Raw genomic sequence first — 21,959 nt, forward strand, 5'->3', positions numbered from 1 at the left:
AAATCAGTGTCAGAAGGAGAGTTTCATAAAAGATGACACAAATTTAAAAAATGTACACACATTTAGCTAAGCAGATTGAGATATGGTGAGAAATTCCTGTCCCAGGAGAAAGACTTTATAATTGAGCCACATATTTACAGAAAGTTAGGTGATTAAATTACCTTTTTTTAGTTAATTTTAAACATTTGCTAATAATACCAAAATATTTTTGACTTCTCAGGTTTACATGGCATATATTTCTGTAAAGATTACCCTTTCTTGTCTAAGAATATTCATTGAGAATATTTCTCATATCTGGAGATCTCTGTTTCCTTCCCATTTCCTCTTTCTGATGATATCATATCTAGTGGCTAGTATGGTTCCCGATGTGTAGTAGGGGCTAAATAAGTTGTTACTCTTGTTTTCTTTCAATATAAATTTAGATACTTAAGGGAATCAAATGGAAAAGCAAAATAAAATGAGAAAATGAACATTTATAAAATATTGGAGTTTCCCAAGTAGAAAGATCCATAGAAGTCAGGATTTCTAGTTTTTCTATGGTGCACCTTCTTAGGAAACCCCTCCCATCAGAGTCTTTCCAGGCATGTCAATACTTAGTGGCAGAAAACTCATCTCATATGCAAACCATTCCAGGGTCATACATTTCTAACGGCCTGTCATTTTTCACCATGTTGATTAGAGATGTGACTCCCGGAAAAGTTTATCAGTTGGCCCTTAGTGTTAACTCTTCCAAGTATTTGAGGAGAGAAGAAACAATTACAACTTAAGCCAAGTGCACTGAATCATTTCTCAGACTGGAGGGTTTTAAGTCTCAAGTCACAATAGAGATATTATCCGGAAATGAACACACTGTTCAGAATATGGTCCGATCACATTAGAATAAAAATGTTCCCATGTTCTGTATACGTTTTTTGTTAACACAACTTAAGATTGCATTTACATCCTGGACATTCTGATTCTTTTTGTATAAGGATGGTGATTTTTTTAAGTGACTTCCTTTATTAAATGTTTGACTTGATTTAAATGTCTTTATCGTAATCAATTGTTGCATAGAATGAACTGTTTCTTTGAGTTTTTTATTTCCCCTGATGCTTAATCATGGAATACATTACGCTCTTGGTAAGAACAAAAATATTGGTCTTGATTGCGTTGCTGTCTGATTCCATTTCTGTCTGATTCCATTGCTGTGTCATCTTGAGAATCACTGGCCCTCAGGTATAGCAGTCCTCTCCTTTATTACCAGATCATCCCGCTGTTCCTACATGGATGAGGACTGTGACTCGCTGGCCCTCTGTGATCCCATGCAGAGGATGAATTGTGATGTTGACAGCCTGCCCGAGAGCTGCTTCGACAGTGGCTTGTCTACCCTGCGAGATTCCAATGAGTATGACTCGGAGGTGGAGTACAAGCACCAGAGGGGATTCCAGAAGTCGCACGGCATGCAAGAGAGCTTTGGGGGTGATGCTTCGGACACGGATGTAAGCCCTGAAGTCACTGCTTCAAGTCCTAGGCCTGCTCTCCTTTCTTCCACAGAAATACATATCCCACCCTGTTTGAGCTTTTATCTGTCAGAGGCAGTGTTTTAAAGGTTGTACATGTGAAACATAGTTGGGAGAACATTTTTCTCTACCAAGTTAGGGAAAAAGGAAAATAGATTTCCTTTTGTGGCCGCTCTGTTCCCTAACAGCATTGACTGTTGATTCAGCAGCATATTTTTCTTCTTTTTATTTCACAATGTACGTGTGTAATGAAAGACTTTCTTTGTTTTTTAATGACCGACTTAAAAAAAAAAAAAAACAGGTTCCTGATATAAGGGATGAAGAGACATATGGCTCAGAAGGCGTGGCTTCCGTCCTGAACTGGAAGCCCCCAGAATCTGCTAGTGAAGGCAGTATCATTAGCTCCTCAAGAAAGCCCATCTCTGCGCTTTCACCACAGGTACGTGGTTTCAGAGGCACTTCTCTTCATGAACACTCTTCATGTTCATGTCATATAACTTACTAGGAAGAAAGCAGGCACTGCCTTTGTCACCCACTGTGGCTTCCTTCCCCTAGACAGACATGGTGGATGAAAGCCATAAATCTTGCAGCTCGCAGAAGGCTTACAAGATTGTGCTGGCCGGGGACGCTGCAGTGGGGAAGTCGAGTTTCCTCATGAGACTTTGCAAGAATGAATTTCGAGGAAACACAAGTGCTACCCTGGGTATGGTTCTTTTTCAGAGGATAATGGGAAAATGACCTTCCTTAGGTTGATTCTATTTTCTTTAGGTACTATATTCACAGACCCAGAGATCTCTCTCTTTTCCCTCTGTATAATACATATGTACATATGTGTGTCAGTGCTCACATGTCCTCTATAGAGTAGTCCTCTGCTTTGGCCAAGGCCTAAATTTCGGAAAGGAAGACTAACAAGGGACCGAGGTATCCGTTAACAGGGGACTAAGGTATCTGCTTACCCAGTGAGATCAACCAAACCAATTTTAATGCCAGAGATGATGGATTCATTTATTCAGCAAGCACTTCTGGAGTCCTACTGTGAGCCACGTACTGTTATAGGCACTGCTTAGTCGCTCAACTGTATCCGACTCTTTGAGACTCCATGGACTGCAGCTGCCAGGCTCCTCTGTTCATGGGGATTCTCCAGGCAAGAGAATCCTGGAGTGGGTTGCCATGCCCTCCTCCAGGGGATCTTCCCAACCCCTGTCTCCTGCATTGCAGCCAGATTCTTCACTGACTGAGCCACCAGTGAAGCCCTACAGGCACCACAGATACACAGTAAACAAAGCCAGCTAGATCCCAGCCCACCAAGAGGGAAACGGATGAGAAACACATTTTAAAAACAAGGTTTGGGAGAAGTGACCTTTGGCATAGGATGCCCAGGGAAAGCCTTTCTGATCAGGAGTCACTTGATGTTGATGAAGTGATCTTACTGATGGCCAGTTTGTCATCATGGTCAGAATTATAGCCGAGTGTATGTTCCCTCCCCTCCCTCACAATGGAACACATGAATAATACCTCTCAGAACAAGGAAAAGTAGTCTCCTCATTTCCACATTTGTCTAATAGTAAAAAGAAGTTGAAGATATGCAAATTATCATATATTATTATTCTTTATCTGGGCTTCACTGGTGGCTCAGATGGTAAAGCGTCTGTCTGCAATGCAGGAGACCCAAGTTCAGTCCCTGGCTTGGGAAGATGCCCTGGAGAAGGAAATGGCAGCCCACTCCAGTATTCTTGCCTGGAAAATCCCATGGACAGTGGAGACTGGTAGGCTACCATCCATGGGGTCGCAAAGAACTCTTATTTTGATAACCAGAAACCCTAAAACAGATTGGTTACCCTCTTCACAATGGATGTCTTTGTAAATTTATGGTACTGTTAAAACCCTTCAAGATAACAAAGCTGAAAGTTCACTTCAATTTGAGTCATAAAAAGCCTAAAATATTTGGTTCAGTTGCTAGAGCACCTGGCATATATACACACCATATACATGTACGTATATACATATGCATACACACATGGATATACCTGCATATATAATACATATATATGTATATGTATATATAATACATATATATATACATAGGCATATTTGTGGGCATGCACACACATAAAACCGAGTCCATCTAATTACGTGAACACAGAACATAGATTTTCCTTTTGTCCACAGATTAAATCCTTCCCCAAGCCAGCCAACCTGTGATATGCACATGTGGTCTGGCTTATAATTACTATGTGAAGGTCACTCTCATTGAAAGCCAGGTTCTTTCCTCTCTCTCACTGAACTTCACCCTACTGGCTTTTGTCTCATCTAAAGAGGGCTTGAAAAGTAAAATCCAATGGAACTATTTACATCATGTTCTCCATGTTGTCTTACCTTCTTTTTCAGGAGTTGATTTTCAAATGAAAATGCTGATCGTAGATGGAGAACGGACAGTACTGCAGCTGTGGGATACAGCTGGCCAGGAGAGGCAAGTGCTTTCCCCAGAGCTTTGAATTCTGCTGGGGTTTGCACGGACAAGCCTTGTAGGACGTTCGGTATCTTTTGTGCTCATGATAATATAGTTCTGATATAGTGTTAGAATTTTAAGAATGCTCGCTTTTTTCCACATCCTTTCTTTCTTCACTCTTCCATCATCAGTCATGTGAGTCCCTCTAAGCTCCCTTTGAACTGGTGACACATTGGGGAAAAGAGAGTGCCCTTTCCTAATGAGAGAATGTCGGTGAGGCAGCACTCCTGAAAGTGGCAACAGTGTGAGCAGCTGGGGAGCTGGGGCACCAGAGAAGATGGAGAAGAAGACCTGGCAGCTCCTCTGTTCAAGGGAAGAGACGCAAACTAAACAGTAGAGCTGCGTATGGCGACACCCTCTCTGTCTTTCATTGCTGATGGACAGAAGTGTGAAGCATAGGTCTTAATCTTATCTCTTTGGCAACAGACTGAATCTGGTTGTGCAGCAAAAAAGTTTGGCGGTACCTGCCAGCCTCTGTAACAGAGCACCACTCAGAGTATTCAGATTCAACAGTAAACAGTAAACAGACACACACAAATACCTGCCCACACAGAGCTCATATTTTCTAGCAGCATTTTAAAAAACGTGCCCTATTTAAGATCTTGCAAAATATTATACTTGGTTGAGTTAGGACATATAGATTGAGGTGTGCTCTTCCCTTGGGAAGCCCCCCACACCCCATCTGTGTACCCTGTGGTGTTCCACATGGTTGGGTCTTCTTCCAGCCACCCACAGTAAATACTCCCTACCCACCACCCAAAAAGTAGTTTTCTTGGATGTGCCTCTCCTTCCATATTTCTCTGTGTTGGGTTCCAGTAGCTTGTTTCTGGGGCTGACAGTTTTAGAAGTTATGCTCTCAACTTTGTCCTGACTATGCACTGGGCTTTGTAGACTTTCTTGAGATTGTTTGGTGGAGGAAATGATTGACTTTTCTATATCACTAGCGCAGATTCTTCTCCTGTTACCTTTCACTAGGTCATTCTAGGCCTCTGGGATGACCATTTCACAGAATTACGTTGCCTGTAGATTCTTCTCAATTGGGCTTGGTTTTTCTTTTTAATATATTTATTTATGTATTTATTTGCTGCATCGGGTTTTAGTTGTCATGCAGGATCTTTCATTGCAGCACACCGACACTCTAGTTGTGGCACAAGGGGTTAGCAGTTTTGCTTAGGCTTAGTTACTCTGAGGCATGTGGGATCTTAGTTCCCTGACTAGGGATCGAACCTGTGCCCCCTACATTGCAAAGCAGATTCTTAACCACTGGACCAGCAGGGAAGTCCCAAGGCTTGCTTTAAAGATGAGGGGTTGGGGGAAAGTGAGCATAAAAGAGATGAAGAATGAGGCAACACCAAACTGACTGACTGATTAGAACTGTTACCCTCATGCTTTTCTCCAGATTCAGAAGCATTGCCAAGTCTTACTTCAGAAGAGCAGATGGTGTTTTGCTGCTGTATGATGTTACGTGTGAGAAAAGCTTTCTTAATGTACGAGAATGGGTAGATATGATTGAGGTAAGAAATCAAAACACACAACAAAAAAATTACATGGGAGAGTTATAGGCTTGATCTCAGGAAATGCTGTTTCTCCTTTGTAAAAATGAACTCAGAAACCATTGATCTAGGCTCTCAGAAAGAACTGGATGTGGGAGGCAGTGTTCCTCATAGTACTTAGCAGCACTGGTCTCCTCCTTAGTAGCGGGCCAGTTCCCATAGAACCAAAGTGAAGTCTCTCAGTCGTGTCCGACTCTTTGCGACCCCATCGACTGTAGCCTACCAGGCTCCTCCCTCCATGGGATTCTCCAGGCAAGAGTACTGGAGTGGATTGCCATTTCCTTCTCCAGGGGATCTTCCCGACTCAGGGATTGAACCCGGGTCTCCTGCATTCCAGGCAGATGCTTTAACCTCTGAGCTACCAGGGAAACCAAGGACACTAATAAAGTGAGCTTCTGAGTGGTGGTGGGAGAGGGGGAAGTCCTGGGTTTTAATATGATCAGAACCCGATTGGCAGCAAGTGAAAATCCAGACAACCCAAGGAAAAGAGGTTCTCACAAACAAGAGGGTGATGGAGCTGGGTGTGTAGTGTGACTGGAGGTGTAATAAGGGCTTCCACGTGCGCTAGATGTATAGGTGAAAGCACACCAACACGTGTGCTAGAAGTATAAGTGAAATACCATCACCACCTGGCACCACCCAGTCCAAATTCTATAGGAACCGTGTTCTCAACCTTCTTCCGATAGAGATTTGGGTCTTTACATACCCAACGTACTACTAACATACTAGTTGGTATTTTAAACGTGTGGTTACTATCTGTGCTTTCTTTTGCTCAAATGAGATGGTGTCTTTCATCTGAGGAGCTTTCATATCCTTTGTTTCATGGTCAATAATTTTTTAAAGTAGGAAACTATTTTGACCACAGTTAATGTTCTGCCAACATTATTAATCACCATTAATCACCAAAAAACCTACAGTTCAAGCCATGATTCAGTATAGTCTCTTGGAAAAAAAAAAAAAACCTAGTGGCTAATACAGTTTTTCAAGTATGTCTGTGATCTATCATTTTTAACAGGCATTAAGTGCAGTGGTGGCTGAACAGAGAACTGATTGCTGTCTGATCTCAAATCAGCCTCTAGATTCTTTAGTTGGGCCTGTTTCATACCCTGTAAAATATGTTCTCTTTCTAACTAAAATATATGTTCTCTTTCTAAGATGTAAGAAATGACTGGCTGAAAAATGGCAATAAGACTCAATGATAAATAAGCATTTTGCTCAACTGAAAAATCGTGACTGAAAATTATATATACATCAAAAGCATGTTGACATTTATGTAGTATTTTTATTTCACAAAATTTTCTACATGTTATATTCACCTCTGTAACGTATCTGAGAAAGGAAGTAAATGTCTTGTTGTCCTCACTTTTTATGAGAATCCCGAAGCATAGAAAGTGCATGACTGGCTTGTAGTCATTTGGAGGCTGGAGTGGAAGGGAGAATTCAACTTCCTGATTCAACACTGGTTGTTCTTTTGATGAAGCTCCAGAATGAGCAGCAGGCTAAGAAAAACTCCTCCAATATCAAGAAAGGATCTCCAAGGTAGTTAGTGCCTAGAGGAGAGGCATCTACTCAAGGGGACAGAGGAAGCTCTGGGGAGACCAACGAGAGAAGAATGGATAATCCCAACTAACTCACACACAGATATTTAAGGTCTATAGCAAAACTGTTTATTGTTGAAACTTTTGGACTTGATCTCCCTTTTAAGACTTTGGATTATACTCAAGACTAGGAGGCACAGAAGGCAGGGTCAGCCATAGGGTTGAAAAAGCCCTATGTGACGTTACGGCCTATGCCAGGTGCCCTACTGCCATAATTTGCTAGGTAAGTAAGCACCTACTTGCCGTAAGTGATTCATTTAGCTATTGGTGTTACCTTTCATAGGGTCGGAAAAGAGAGAAAATTGTATTCAAGATGAAATATTGAATTTGTTACTGGAGAAAAAATGAGATGCCACTTGGCATTTGACTTTGACTTATCTCAGTGAGTCTTCACCATGGCTCACCTTTTCTCATTTGGGGAAATTCTGTTGGGACAGTTTATATGGCCACTATAATATGGGTCAAAACTAACAGTGAGATAGTTCAGATGCGTGAAAGGATTGGGAAGCAGTGGAGTGTCAGTGGTGAATGGATCCTCTGAATTAATATATTTCACCTGAAAACCACTAGGTTAGAAAATCTTAAAATTATGGCCATTTACCTGTTATTAATAATTTGTTGATTGGATATTTGGGTAAAAGTTGAATGGAGACACTTAAGACATGAAATCTCTTTCCAACTTCTACACATTCAAAAATATTTTGGGCATCCCTGTTTTGTGCATGTATTGGCAGTATATCCATTAAAAAGGCCCTACCCTTTGGAGCTTGTATTCTAGTTCAGTTCAGTTCAATTCAGTTGCTTAGTTGTGTCCGACTCTTTGCAACCCCATGAATCGCAGCACGCCAGGCCTCCCTGTCCGTCACCAACTCCCAGAGTTCACTCAGACTCATGTCCATTGAGTCAGTGATGCCATCCAGCCATCTCATCCTCTGTCGTCCCCTTCTCCTCCTGCCCCCAATCCCTCCCAGCATCAAAGTCTTTTCCAATGAGTCAGCTCTTTGCATGAAGTGGCCAAAGTACTGGAGTTTTAGCTTTAGCATCATTCCTTCCAAAGAAATCCCAGGGCTGATCTCCTTCAGAATGGATTGGTTGGATCTCCTTGCAGTCCAAGAGACTCTCAAGAGTCTTCTCCAACACCACAGTTCAAAAGCATCAATTCTTCGGCACTCAGCCTTCACAGTCCAACTCTCATATCCATACACGACTACAGGAAAAACCATAGCCTTGACTAGATGGACCTTAGTTGGCAAAGTAATGTCTCTGCTTTTGAATATACTATCTAGGTTGATCATAACTTTTCTTCCAAGGAATAAGCATCTTTTAATTTCATGGCTGCAGTCACCATCTGCAGTGATTTTGGAGCCCAGAAAAATAAAGTCTGACACTGTTTCCACTGTTTCCCCATCTATTTCCCATGAAGTGATGGGACTGGATGCCATGATCTTCCTTTTCTGAATGTTGAGCTTTAAACCAACTTTTTCACTCTCCTCTTTCACTTTCATCAAGAGGCTTTTTAGTTTCTCTTCACTTTCTGCCATAAGGGTGGTGTCATCTGCATATCTGAGGTTATTGAAAAGGCAACCAACATAAATAAATAAAATGAATGATAGGAAGTGCTAGATGTAGAAGCAAAACAAGGCCAGGATAACCGGCCTTATGGTGAGGCGGAGTGCTGCAGGTGGTGCAGTCAGGCGGGTCAGACTAGGAGGTCATATTTGAGTCAAGACTTGAAGGAGGTGCCGTTACTTACCCATGTGGCTTTGAGAAGTCTTGGCTGGCTTAAGTGAATATTTGACTAATGGCTTCCATACGATCATGAGCAGTTCCCCACAGAATGCAATTACTTAACACATTAATGGGTGGGGTGTCTAGTCTAGGGGAGGGCTTTTCATTTCCTTCTCTCCTTTGCTTTTACTTCACTCTGATGCATTCTGTTGGAGGAAAATGGTCAGAAGAGAAAGGAAGTATAATTTTAGTTTCAGGGCTCATTTTTGATGCTGTATCAGGTGTGGCACCAAAGTGGGTGAGCAGCCGGCTGTGTTTAGGCGCTGCAAAGAATCATTTCCCCACGTGTCAGTCACCACTGCTGCTTCGCTTGTTTAGGAGCCAAAAGGCTGTTTCTCTAGTCATGTAAGTCTTCAGTTCTCATCATAGTCTGCTGAGGGCGCCTTACTGACCCTTTCATTTCAGACAGGGAAATGGAGTCAGAAACAGGAAGAGACTTGCTGGACTTCACGCAGTCACAGCCGGTGAGCAGCCAGGTGGTGGGAGGAGGGGAGTCTCAAACTTACTTCTGCCTCTCACATCTTCCAGTCAGCCAGCCAGCTCCTCTGTGAAGGCCACGACATGTGCACACGCTAATTGGGGAGCATTATCCTGAGAAACTGGTGCTTTGAATGATTGCTTATCAACTCCTCACAAGAAATATGTTGATCTTTAGGGCCTTTGTATTTTGCTTTTGTCGTAAGCCAGATAGCAGTGAGTGTGGAGCTTTCAGACTCCTTTTTTGTCCCCTCATAGCTGAGGGAATATTTGTGTGTTTTGTACCTGGGGTAATGAAGCCGGCTTGTTATCACCTCTGTTTGGAGTGAAAATTATAGCAAATTATGTGAGCACTACAGCTAAATGTAACTCTAGGTGATGCGTCTTGAGTTTGTATCGGTTTCTGTAGTGGCAAGGATGATGGAGTCATTTGGACCTCGGCCCTCACCCTTAGAACATCTTATTTAACCTCTCTGAATTTCAGTGTTCTGGTCTGGAAATGGGGAAAAGTCTGTCTCCTTTTAGGGATGTTCTGGAGTTTAAAGATATTGTCTGTACACCATGTGGCACACAGGGGGCACTCAGAAAGGCAGCTGTCGCTGTCATCATCCTCGTAACCTGTCCAGGGTTTCATGTGTGCGCCGTTTTTTCTTTTCTTCATGGCAGGATGCAGCCCATGAGAGCATTCCTATCATGTTGGTGGGAAACAAGGCTGATCTTCGTGACGCTGCTGAAGCAGAGGGACAAAAATGTGTCCCAGGGTACTTTGGAGAAAAACTGGCCATGGTAAGAGTATGAGTGGGTCCAAACTAGAAGGGGTCTTTCACTTTTCTCTACGTGTGCTGAAAGGGGTGTTTGACAAACCTCCACTCTGTCTGATGGGTCTTCTGTCCTTACACAGACAGAATTCCCAGTGCCCCCTATCCACCCCATGAACGTAAATAATTAACTACAAGAATTAAATCCCCTGTGGGGATAAAACAATCATGTGATCATTTTCCCCACTGAATATCAGTGACAAAGAGGAGGCAAAATTCTCCCGTCTTCTTCCTCACTCTTCCCCAGTTCCTGGAATCCTCCTCTAGTCCTGGGATCCAGGTAAAGGAATAAGAATGGGTGTCCTGTTTGGAAAAGTTGACTTTGGTTCCACAGGGTCACTGTGCCATGGAGCAGCAGATGATGCAGCGTGTCACCTGGGTGACAGGGTGAAGAGAATTGGTAGACATGTTCTCTTTTCTAAGATTTGTACTCAGTTGGAATAGTATAAAATTATTCTTGGTTGTGCATTTGTATAAGGAATGGGCCTCATTTCTGTTCAGATTACTGTTGTGGGCAGTGCTTATTCTCTTATCACTGTCATTGTGTCAGAATGCTTCGTGGCCCTCTTATGACTTGTTTTACCCAAACAAGGAATCAGATGGCCCTTGGGTCACATAAGTTCTTACCATAACAGTCTCATACTGTCTGTCATCATCAATGAAAAGACTGCTCTATAATATAAACAAGTGATATTTTAAAAGAAGTTTCAGTTTCCCTATTTTAAGTTGGAATTGTTTCTTATTTTAAATGGTATAACTGTGAGCCAAATATGATAAACATTAAAACTAGACAATGAAATACAGACAAGATCCATTCAACACATATTTAATTGTATTTACCAAGTGAAAAGTACTTTATTGTGAGCTGAGCAAAGGGTATAGAACAAAAGAGACCATCCTTGCCCTCACATAGTTTACTGTCTAGGGGAGACAGACATTAAACCTATGTAATCCACTCGTCCCCCTAGAGAGCCATCACTCCTGGCCGCATGCCAACTTTATTCCTTCTCCAAAATTTCTTATTGATGCCCCAAGGTTTGCTTACTTACTATGCATCTCATGTCCGCCACCCTCCTGCATCCTCAAAGGCCATCTCTATTTCACCCAATAACATCCTGACTATGAAATTCAGCAGCAGCACTACCCATTTCTACTAGAAATAAGATTCATTTGGGGAATTATTCTAGCATTTCTGTGGATTGAGGGGGTCATGAGTAAAAGTTTCACAGTAACCTTTCCCCATTGTTTGGTTGTTCCTTTCTCCCTGCTCCAGAGTATCTATCACATCCTCTCCCAGTCCCACACAGGAACCAGGTAAACCACACCTGGCCCCACAGCACACACAGTCCTCCTTTCCGAAAGGAGTTGTTTCCAGCTTGTTAGACAAAGACACACTTCATCAATTACAATTGTAGCAAGTGCCGTGCTGGAAAAATACATGTCAAGAGGTTTTGTAATAGGAATTCCTAATGCCGACTTTTTCAGAGTTAGGAAACACTTAATCTCAACTTCAAGGATGGATTACCTAAAAATCGAAAAGGTAGGTAAAAGTCAGCCTGGTGAAGGGGGTTACTAAGGATATAGGATAACCTAGGTAGTGGTAACAACAGGTGCAAAGGTCCTGAAAATGAACACTCAGTTGTGTCCGATTCTTTGCGACCCCATGGACTGTACAGTCCATGGAATTCTCCAGACCAGAATACTGGAGTGGGTAGCCTTCCCTTCTCCAAGGGATCTTCCCGACCCAGGTAGCAAACCCAGGTGTCCCACATTGCAGTCAGATTCTTTACCCACTGAGCTACAAGGGAAGCCTGCAAAGGTCCTAAGGTGGGAGAAAATTTGGAGCATTGGAGAAATAGAGGGATGGCCAGGGTAACTTGAGCGTTGTGAGGGAGAGTGGCCACTGGTAGAACTGAGAGGTTGGCTGGGGCCCCATACAAGCATACCTAGGCCTTGTCAGCCAGGTAAGCATTTCAATATTGCTTGTAAGGGATGGGGAACATCAGAAGGTCTGAAGCAGAAGAGTGATAACAATCAATGACCGTATGTATAACCACTGGGAGGTTAAATAATAGAGGACTAGAAAATGTCCTTTGGTTTTAGCAACACAAAGGCTGCTGAATGTCAATAGAAAAGGACGATAGTGTGAAGAGGGGTGTGTTAGCTGCTGGCCTAAAGGAGACATACTTCTGATGGACATTTAATTCCTGTGTGGTTAGCTTAAGCTATCATTTTTGTCTCTCTCAAGTTATTTGATAGAGAACATTTGGTGGCATGTGTGACTCTTGGATATAAGAACCTTAAACTATGAAATTTTGTATAGTGGGATGGGTTTTTTTGGGGGGGATGCAAAATAAAAATTCTCTGATTGGGTGGAATATTATTCAGCCATTAAAAAGAATGAAATAATACCATTTGCCACAACATGGATGGACCAAGAGAGCATCATACTGAGTGAAGTAAGTCAGACAGAGGAAAAAAATTATATGATATCCCTTATATGTGGAATCTAAAAAGAAATTATACAAATGAACTTAGTTAAAAATCAAAAACAGACTCACAAACTTGGAGAAGGAACCTATGGTTGCCACGGGGAAGGTTGGGGGAAAGGGATAGTTAGGGAGTTTGGGATGGACATGTACACACTGCTATATTTAAAAGGGATAACCAGCAAGAACCTACTGTATAGCACATGAAACTCTGCTCAGTGTTATGTGGCAGCCTGGATGAGACAGGGATTTGAGGGAGAGTGGATACATGTATATGTATGGCTGAGTCCCTTTGTTATTCACTTGAAACTATCACATTATTTGTTAACTGGATATACCCTAATAAAAAATAAAAAGTTTTTTTAAAAAATTCTTTCAACTAGGAACTGTTACTGGAATAACTAGGCTCATATGTGTTTTTTTTTTAAAGTCTTAAAACTTTGAATCCAATTACTTAACTTATTTTTAGCATACTCAACAGGGGAATATTTTTATTTTATTGATTTTAAAAGTGAACATTCCAGGAAACCTAATCAAAGCCTTCATCTAATTGTATATACATATATATATATATATATATATTTTTTTTTTTTTTTTTTTTTTTACAGACCTATGGGGCATTATTTTGTGAAACAAGCGCCAAAGATGGTTCAAATATAGTGGAAGCTGTTCTCCATCTTGCTCGGTAAAGTTTTGCCTTATATTTGGAAAACTGAATGTAGGATTGAATTTTCACTTAGCTTCTGTATGTGTCAAATATATTGACCGTAAAGTGAATCTGTATTGGGGAACACTGTCTTGTCTTTCAGTAGTGGTTGGAGAAACCGTTTTTTAAAAAAACTGGTAATGCTGCTTGTTCCCTGTGAACATTGGGAAAATACTTCTACTGCCAAACAAAAGCAGGTGCACCTGAGATGTCATTGACATTTCTGCAAAATGTCACCACAAAGCTAACAGTTGACATGTATGAATCATTTCCAGGAACCAGATTTTAAACACAAGAGACCATTATGAATATAACTATTATGACATTTTCCAAGGTAAAGGAAAAAAATTTCACAAAGCAAATTGTATATCATGCCAGTTGGAAACATTTTGTTTACATTCTTACCCAGGTAATTTTTAAGCTTAGACAATGGTGTTAATAATAAATAACATTCTGGGATGTGGATTAGAATGAAAACTGCATCATTGAGGAACTCGGATTTAACTGTATTTCAATCTTTGCAGTATTCTTAGGAAATAACAACGTTTTCTGTTAGACTTATTTCTTCTGCTAGTTTTCTGCCACAAGTGAAAAGATGATTCTTTACTGCTCTAACAGTTTAAATATAAAAAAAAGAAAAATATATAAAAACGTGCATTATCAAAATCCAGCCAATGAACTTTAATTGCTGACAAAGCAAAACCACTTTAGGCATGTAGTTCTTTTTCTGATCATTTGTGAAATTCTGGTTTTTATAAGAATTTCAACTTCAGTAGAATAAAGGGCTCAGCACTACCTTCACCTCAGGTAGGAGGTGCTACATTGCTGCCCCAGCTTAGCAGGAAAGGAAGCTGTAGCTAAGGCGCTCTGCGTGGCTGAGGGCTTCTGCCCAGCACGGTGGAGGAGTGTAGTGTCAGGAGGCTCAAAGTCCAATCTTAAATCTGCCCCGAAAAAACTAAAAATTAAAAAAAAAAAAAAATCTGCCCCGAACAGCTGTGGAGTCTTGACTAAAGCCAACATTTCTAATCTGTAAAATGAGGGAAGGGGCTAAAGAAAATGATCCATAAGGCTTTCCAGTCCTGACAGCCTATGAGTCCATAGATAAGTGTGTTGAGTCAGCCTAGCAGCCACCCTGTTTACAATGTAGCTTTACTTAAAACAGCTATGTGCAGAAGCATTTTGATAACAAGGTCACTTCTTGTGAATCACTCATCAGAGAGCTTTTTAAATTGTTGTTGAGACCTCTAGGTTACTTATGTTAACAATATGTTAAATAGGAAAATTATAAATAAAGCAAATCTGTAGAGCCTTTAATTTGCTTTATACCATGTCATCTGATTGTTTGTCAAAGTACCAAGTCTTAAATGAAAATGGTTTCGTTTCCACCAGTAAGATTACTTTAAAAAGTTTTACAGCCTTCAAAATATTGTGTATAATGCAAAACATTAAATTCTTGACTTGATCTCATAAGATAGTTCCCATAATTCCATTTCGTACCATGTCATGTCTTAAAACCTGAACTAGAAAAGTTTATGGATTTGCACTGTCTGAAACAGTGTTTGTTTTTAAAGGGAGGCCATAAGTGTTTGGTTAACAACCTGGATTCCTTTGCCTTTTCTTGAAAAACCTCTCAATCCCAGGAAAAGTCATTCCTAGAAATTCAGTTTCCCTGTAGGGCTGACAGGACGTTCATTCCATCTACTGTCCATCAGCACGTCAGTCTGCCACCACTAGAGCCACAGGCTTTAAACATTTTGCAATCGATTCAAGTACAACAGGCATCAAATTGGTCAGTGGCCTGAAATTTGAGAAAAACATAAAAAGCTCAGGCTGATATATTAGTTCAGCACCGTTGCTGAACCCACTGGGTGTAAATCTGTCCATAAGACTGATTCATTTAAAATGCTGTTATGCATATGGCAGTTTGGGGTGAGGTGATATAGTTTTCCCAACCTTAAACCTGTTTTAGATGTTTGGAATTATATTTTCCTGATTCCCTTAAAGTGGGAGTGCCTGCATTTTGAGTAGATTTAAGGAAACTGAAGGCCAAGTGAAAAATACAGCCTGTTTTTCTCCCTTAATATTTGCTTTCAAGGTTCAGTAATGTCTGCATTATTATGAGTGCTCAGCATGAAGGCCTTGTAGAGATATCAGGGTATGTAAGATAGGCTGTGCAATTTAAAATTAGAGAAAAAAAAAGAAAAATATGATCAGGCAGCCATATGATACATAGCTGATAGGGGCCTGTTGGACCTCCCAGAAGAGAGAGATGTGAGTTGTCTTGTGAAGATACTGTGTTTACTGTACCCATTGTACAGATAAGAAAACTGAGAATTAGAAAGCTTTATCTGCTTGCTCAAAGTGACACAGCTACTAACTGGCAAAATTAGGACTTTGCGCTACTTTGAATCTCTGATTTGCCTTTTAAATGCTGGCAATTTCAGGATTCTATTTTGCACTCTCTTGCTCTTACTTTCTCTGCCTAATATCTTCCATCCCCGTGGTTCCTAAAACTGTGTCTAAGACAGTGACTTCCAATTTCTGTATTTTTAACTCCCATTTTTTTAACTCCCATCTTTTTTAAAATTCCATGTTCCCACCCACCAACAAATGGAAATTCCTTAGGTCTGACTGACCCAACATAGCTAAATCCTAATGTGTTTTTTGTAAAATTGTTCTTCACTCTATACTCCCCTTTTCAGGAAACTATTAACATTATAATAATTAAAAAACAAATAGTAACCTAGAGTCAGTCTTGACTCCTTCCTCTTTCTTCATCATCTGCCTCTAGTGGGTTCTGAGGCCCTAATGAGTCAGTGACCTCTCTGCACTTTTTCTTCAGTCTGTCCATATTCTTTCTCTAATCAGGGTGATCTTTGTAAATAAAAATCCAATTAATACTTTCCTGCTTGCATGCCACATTGGTGTCCGACCTACAGCAAAGAACCCAGTCTCTTTTAGCAAGTGGCTAACAGTCCCCCAGAGCCAGATCTCAGCTACCTTTCTGTTCACATCTCTTCTTGCTTCCCAAATAAATGATAATCTCTAGACACAGCAAACTTTGCCTCCAGTCATGGCCAGGTTCTTTTATTCCTCTTTGTCTCTTTGTAAGCTGTTCCCTGAACCTGGAACCTCCCTTCCTCTTTAAATGAATTCCTATCCTGCCAGTAGGTTGGCTCCACTGTGCTTGTGTGTTAGCAGCTTTCAGGACCTGGTAACGATTTATTTAGAAGATACCTGGCTCTCTCTCAGAGCTCACTAGTTGAGGATCCCAGAGCCTGGCATAAGTCGGACACTTGTTGAATGACCCAGTGGTCAAGCTTTTGGATTTGGAAGCTGTATTAGTTTTCTGTTGTCACTGTAACAAATTCCTGCTAACCTAGTGGCTTAAGCAATACAAATATAGTTCAGGAGGTCATAAATCTGAACCAGGTCTTACAGGGTGTTATGGGTTGAACTGTGTATCCTCCTTTTCCTGAGTCTTTGTTTCCTCATCTGTGAAGACAGTGATGCTCACCTGTCGTGTGACTGTGTGTGTGTTGTAATAAGGACTTAAGTGAAAATGTGTAGCATAGCATTTATTAACTGGTCTTCAGCAAGAACTAATTTCCCTTTTCTTTCCTACTCAGGTGCAGTGGTTTTCAAAGGTTAGCACATCAGCTCCTTCTGGGGCTGTGCTGACCAGTTTAGTGGCCACTATCCACTAGAAGTGTGGTTATCCAAGCCGAGATGTGCTAGGTGTATTAAATAAATACTGGGTTTTGAAGTCAGTATAAAAATTGTAAAATACCTCATGACTATTTTTATTGGTAACATGCTGAAGTGATAGTATTGTTGTAATACCAAGTTGATTAAAATATATTAATGAAATTAATTTCACCTATTTCTCTTTACACTTTTTACCGTGGCTGCTAAAAACTTTTTAATCACATATACGAATTACATTCTATTAAATAGCACTGCTGTGCTGGGAACATGCCAGTTCCCAGGATCTGGGAACAAAGCACACAAAATGTAGTCCCCCGGGAACAATACCAACTTTTATTTTCTGAAATTACCAGGAGAGACTGGATCTCACTGGAGGGGCCTTGACTGCTCTCCCTCAGATGTTTCATGCATTTACAGTCATGGCAGGGTCTGCTGTGTGTTGCCAAGGTGCTCCTTCCTGTGGCATCTCAGCCCGTAGGACCTCTCTGCTGTTCTCTATCCAGTGAGGAGCCCTCGGCCTCTTACATGGCAGCTCAAAATGATCAGGCCTTATTAATGCCTCATGCGGAAGTGCCAGCACACCATTCCCTCACCATTCCATTGGGCTAAGCAGTTACAGAGCCGGTCCTGACCACGAGGGAGCAGCACAAGCTTCATTCACCACTAGTAGGGGAACGGCAGACACTGACAGGGAAGGTGGAATTCTCTGTGGCTGTCTTGGGGACAAGCTGTCACACACTCCACACCACATGACATTTTCATTCAGCTTGTCTAAGGTGGGACTTCAGAATGTGTGTATTACACAAGCATCCCCAGGGGTAGGAGACTTTCTTAGGGGCCATGGAGACTTCACAGGATCGTGGAGATCTTTGGTGCAGTGTTGCCTCAGTTCAGTTCAGTTCAGTTCAGTTGCTCAGTTGTGTCTGACTCTTTGCTACCCCATGAATTGCAGCACACCAGGCCTCCCTGTCTATCACCAACTCCCGGAGTTCACTCAAACTCATGTCCATCGAGTCGGTGATACCATCCAGCCCTCTCATCCTCTGTCGTCCCCTTCTTCTCCTGCCCCCAATCCCTCCCAGCATCAAAGTCTTCTCCAATGAGTCAACTCTTCGCATGAGGTGGGCAAAGTATTGGAGTTTCAGCTTTACCATCAATCCTTCCAATGAACACCCAGGACTGATCTCCTTCAGAATGGACTGCTTGGATCTCCTTGCAGTCCAAGGGACTCAAGAGTCTTCTCGAACACCACAGTTCAAAAGCCATCAATTCTTTGGTGCTCAGCTTTCTTCACAGTCCAACTCTCACATCCATACATAACTACTGGAAAAACCATAGCCTTGACTAGATGGACCTTTGTTGGCAAAGTAATGTCTCTGCTTTTGAATATGCTATCTAGGTTGGTCATAACTTTTCTTCCAAGGAGTAAGCGTCTTTTAATTTCATGGCTGCAATCACCATCTGCAGTAATTTTGGAGCCCAAAGAAATAAAGTCTGACACTGTTTCCACTGTTTCCCCATCTGTTTGCCATGAAGTGATAGGACCAGATGCCATGATCTTCGTTTTCTGAATGTTGAGCTTTAAGCCAACTTTTTCACTCTCCTCTTTCACTTTCTGCCATAAGAGTAGTGTCATCTGCATATCTGAGGTTATTGATATTTCTCCTGGCAGTCTTGATTCCAGCTTGTGTTTCTTCCAGCCCAGCGTTTCTCATGATGTACTCTGCATATAAGTTAAATAAGCAGGGTGACAATATATAGCCTTGACGTACTCTTTTTCCTATTTGGAACCAGTCTGTTGTTCCATGTCCAGTTCTAACTGCTGCTTCCTGACCTGCATACAGATTTCTCAAGAGGCAGGTCAGGTGGTCTGGTATTCCCATCTCTTTCAGAATTTTCCAGTTTCTTGTGATCCACACAGTCAAAGGCTTCGGCATAGTCAATAAAGCAGAAATAGATGTTTTTCTGGAACTCTCTTGCTTTTTTGATGATCCAGAAGATGTTGGCAATTTGATCTCTGGTTCCTCTGCCTTTTCTAAAACCAGCTTGAACATCTGGAAGTTCACGGTTCACATATTGCTGAAGCCTGGCTTGGAGAATTTTGAGCATTACTTTACTAGTGTGTGAGATAAGTGCAATTGTGCGGTAGTTTGAGCCTTCTTTGGCATTGCCTTTCTTTGGGATTGGAATGAAAACTGACCTTTTCCAGTCCTGTGGCCACTGCAGAGTTTTCCAAATTTGCTGTCATATTGAGTGCAGCACTTTCACAGCATCATCTCTCAGGATTTGAAATAGCTCAACTGAAATTCCATCACCTCCACTAGCTTTGTTCGTAGTGATGCTTTCTAAGGCCCACTTGACTTCACATTCTAGGATGTCTGGCTCTAGGTGAGTGATCACACCATCGTGATTATCTTGGTCATGAAGATCTTTTTTGTACAGTTCTTCTGTGTATTCTTGCCACCTCTTCTTAATACCTTCTGCTTCTGTTGGGTCCATACCATTTCTGTCCTTAATCGAGCCCACCTTTGCATGAAATATTCCTCTGTTAATTCTAAAAGTGCCTCTGTTAATTCTAAAAAAAATTTAGGAAGAGACAAAAGGATTTTTTGGATTTTAACCATCTGCTGTTATCTCCATGATCAAGTATTATTTCAAAATGGTTATAAAGCCATCATTGCTTTTGTTAATGTTAAGCATTAGCTGGGGGTGGAAGCTAGGTTCCAGAGTTGTGCGTGTGGCAGACTGTACACCATGCATAACCACAGGAGCGAGCAACAGTAGTCTGTGTGCGTGTGTGTATGCACCTGGGTATGTGTTTCTGTGTACATGCATGAGTGTGTAGCCTACTGTTCAGAATGCAGATGGCTGGAGCTCACCTGCATGGCTGCAATCCAAGTTCTGCCACTTCTTCAGCTATGTGACCTAAGGGAAATTTCTTAAGGTTTTTTGTTTGCCTTCATTTTCTCACATATAAAATGGGACACAGTAAAATCATACCTGTGAGGATTAAATGTCAACACCTACAAAGCATTTAGCACCCTGTCTGGATGGCACACAGCAAGTGCTTAGCAGTGCAATTTTATTTCTACTGAGTTGTTTATGGTTCTATTTTATACCTCAGTAATCTTCCCTGTCTGTATGTCTCTCTTTCTCTCTCCAGGGAAGTGAAAAAAAGAACTGATGAGGATGACAGCAAATCCATTACCAATCTGAGTGGCACTAGTTCCAAAAAGTCAACCCAGATGAAGAACTGTTGCAATGGTTAACTCCAAACCCTCCTCAGCCCACGAAGCCTTCATTCCCAGAGTACTGAATGTACATGACTTATTTGCTTCTTCCATGAAGTGGTACATCCTATAGACACTTGCGTGGAGAGTTACAGTGTGGGAAATCTGAACTGTGTTCTCAGTCTCTCCAGAATCTCGGCTCTTTTTTGCTGTTTCAATGAGTGATTTGGGCCCCCTGGTTAAATATGCCTGCCTTATCTTTAGAAAGTATTTTTATGCTCATATCAAAGCTATAAAAGAAATTCACTGACATAATTAGATTCATGTGCTAGATGACATTTACTTCCAATATTCAGTACTATTGGGTTGGCCACAAAGTTCGTTCGGGTTTTTCTCCATTTTATAGGAAACCCCAAACTTTTTGGTCAACCCAATAGAAAACTAGTAAAAAGGGGTTACCTTCCTACCTTTGCTGTACACTAGCCTTCTGGTCTTGAACCTGTCACCAGCCCACATTAGATCCATTTCCTCATCTGTAAACAAGCAGCTTGGCCTTTCAGGCCTCAGCTCTCTCAGCTCTGAAGCTCTTTAAGGAGTGAGGAGGAGAGTGTGATGGCCCACGGTTTATAAGGACTCTGGTCGTTCATCTTTTTAAATATTTAAGTATCAATTTTTCTCACTTCTTATACAAGAACAGAATTTAATTGAGGAAAAAAAAAGGTAATGTTTTATGCTCCAGTGGAGACAGAAAAATCTATTGTCTTATATATAAAGAAAACATTTGGGGGACAAAAATAGTTTGTATATTAAAGAGGGTATTTTATAATCTCAAAATACTTATAAAGACCATGGTTTGAATTCACTGCTAAAATTGTAATGAAAAATATAAAGCCACATGCTACTGAAAATACAATGCCCAAGAAAGTTGTCCTACTTCACTTAAAAAAAAAAAAAAAAACAGCAAGAGACTGCAGGTGCTGGTGAAAGGGAGTAATTGAGAGTGACTACTAAGGGTATATATAGTTTCTTTGGGGATGAAGAGAATGTTCTGGAATTATATTGTGCTAATGTTGCACAACTTTGTGAATATACTAAAATCCACTAAATTGTATACTTTAAATGGTGAATGTTATGGTATGTGAACTATATAGGTGTATATATATAGTTTTTAAAATATACTAGTTTAATTTATCATTTTGCCAAATGAAAATATGCAAATTCAAACCTTCCCATGGTTTAAGAGCATAATCTCTTTTCTATAACAGATGCCCTAACACCTTGGCTGCCAGCATTCACATCCTTAAATAATGAACAGTGAAATAAATGTTATGTGTAGTTTTGAAAAATCATCTTTTGAAGAGGAATTGTGGTTAGGGTACAGGTGAGTCAGTCCTTTGTCTGAGGTGACTCGGGACTCATCCTCACCAATAGCCTCAGGGGTCTTGCTCTCCTAAGAAGCTGTGCTGCCTCTCAGACTTCCCCACTGAAATGTCTCCAAGAGCCGAAGGAGTCAATACCTGACCCCAGGGTGGGTCAGCGAGGCGTGGTCTTTGGTTTCAATTTTCAGTGGCCAGAACCAACTAA

At 41.2% G+C, this 21,959-nt stretch overlaps 1 protein-coding gene across 1 annotated transcript in view; it reads left to right on the forward strand.

The window, feature by feature from the left end:
* Window positions 1–21,721, forward strand: part of RASEF (RAS and EF-hand domain containing) — an 86,951-nt gene extending 65,230 nt beyond the window's left edge. Inside the window, exons 10-17 of the mRNA XM_069573925.1 lie at window positions 1,244–1,478; window positions 1,801–1,938; window positions 2,055–2,202; window positions 3,888–3,969; window positions 5,408–5,522; window positions 10,091–10,210; window positions 13,340–13,416; window positions 20,309–21,721. Of these exons, the coding sequence (XP_069430026.1) occupies window positions 1,244–1,478; window positions 1,801–1,938; window positions 2,055–2,202; window positions 3,888–3,969; window positions 5,408–5,522; window positions 10,091–10,210; window positions 13,340–13,416; window positions 20,309–20,414 (1,021 nt within the window). The 3' untranslated portion in view covers window positions 20,415–21,721. The remainder of the gene's footprint in view (window positions 1–1,243; window positions 1,479–1,800; window positions 1,939–2,054; window positions 2,203–3,887; window positions 3,970–5,407; window positions 5,523–10,090; window positions 10,211–13,339; window positions 13,417–20,308) is intronic.
* The last annotated feature ends 238 nt before the right edge of the window (window positions 21,722–21,959 follow it).

Source organism: Ovis canadensis, chromosome 2 (genome assembly GCF_042477335.2).
Source record: "Ovis canadensis isolate MfBH-ARS-UI-01 breed Bighorn chromosome 2, ARS-UI_OviCan_v2, whole genome shotgun sequence".
NCBI classification, from domain to species: domain Eukaryota; kingdom Metazoa; phylum Chordata; class Mammalia; order Artiodactyla; family Bovidae; genus Ovis; species Ovis canadensis.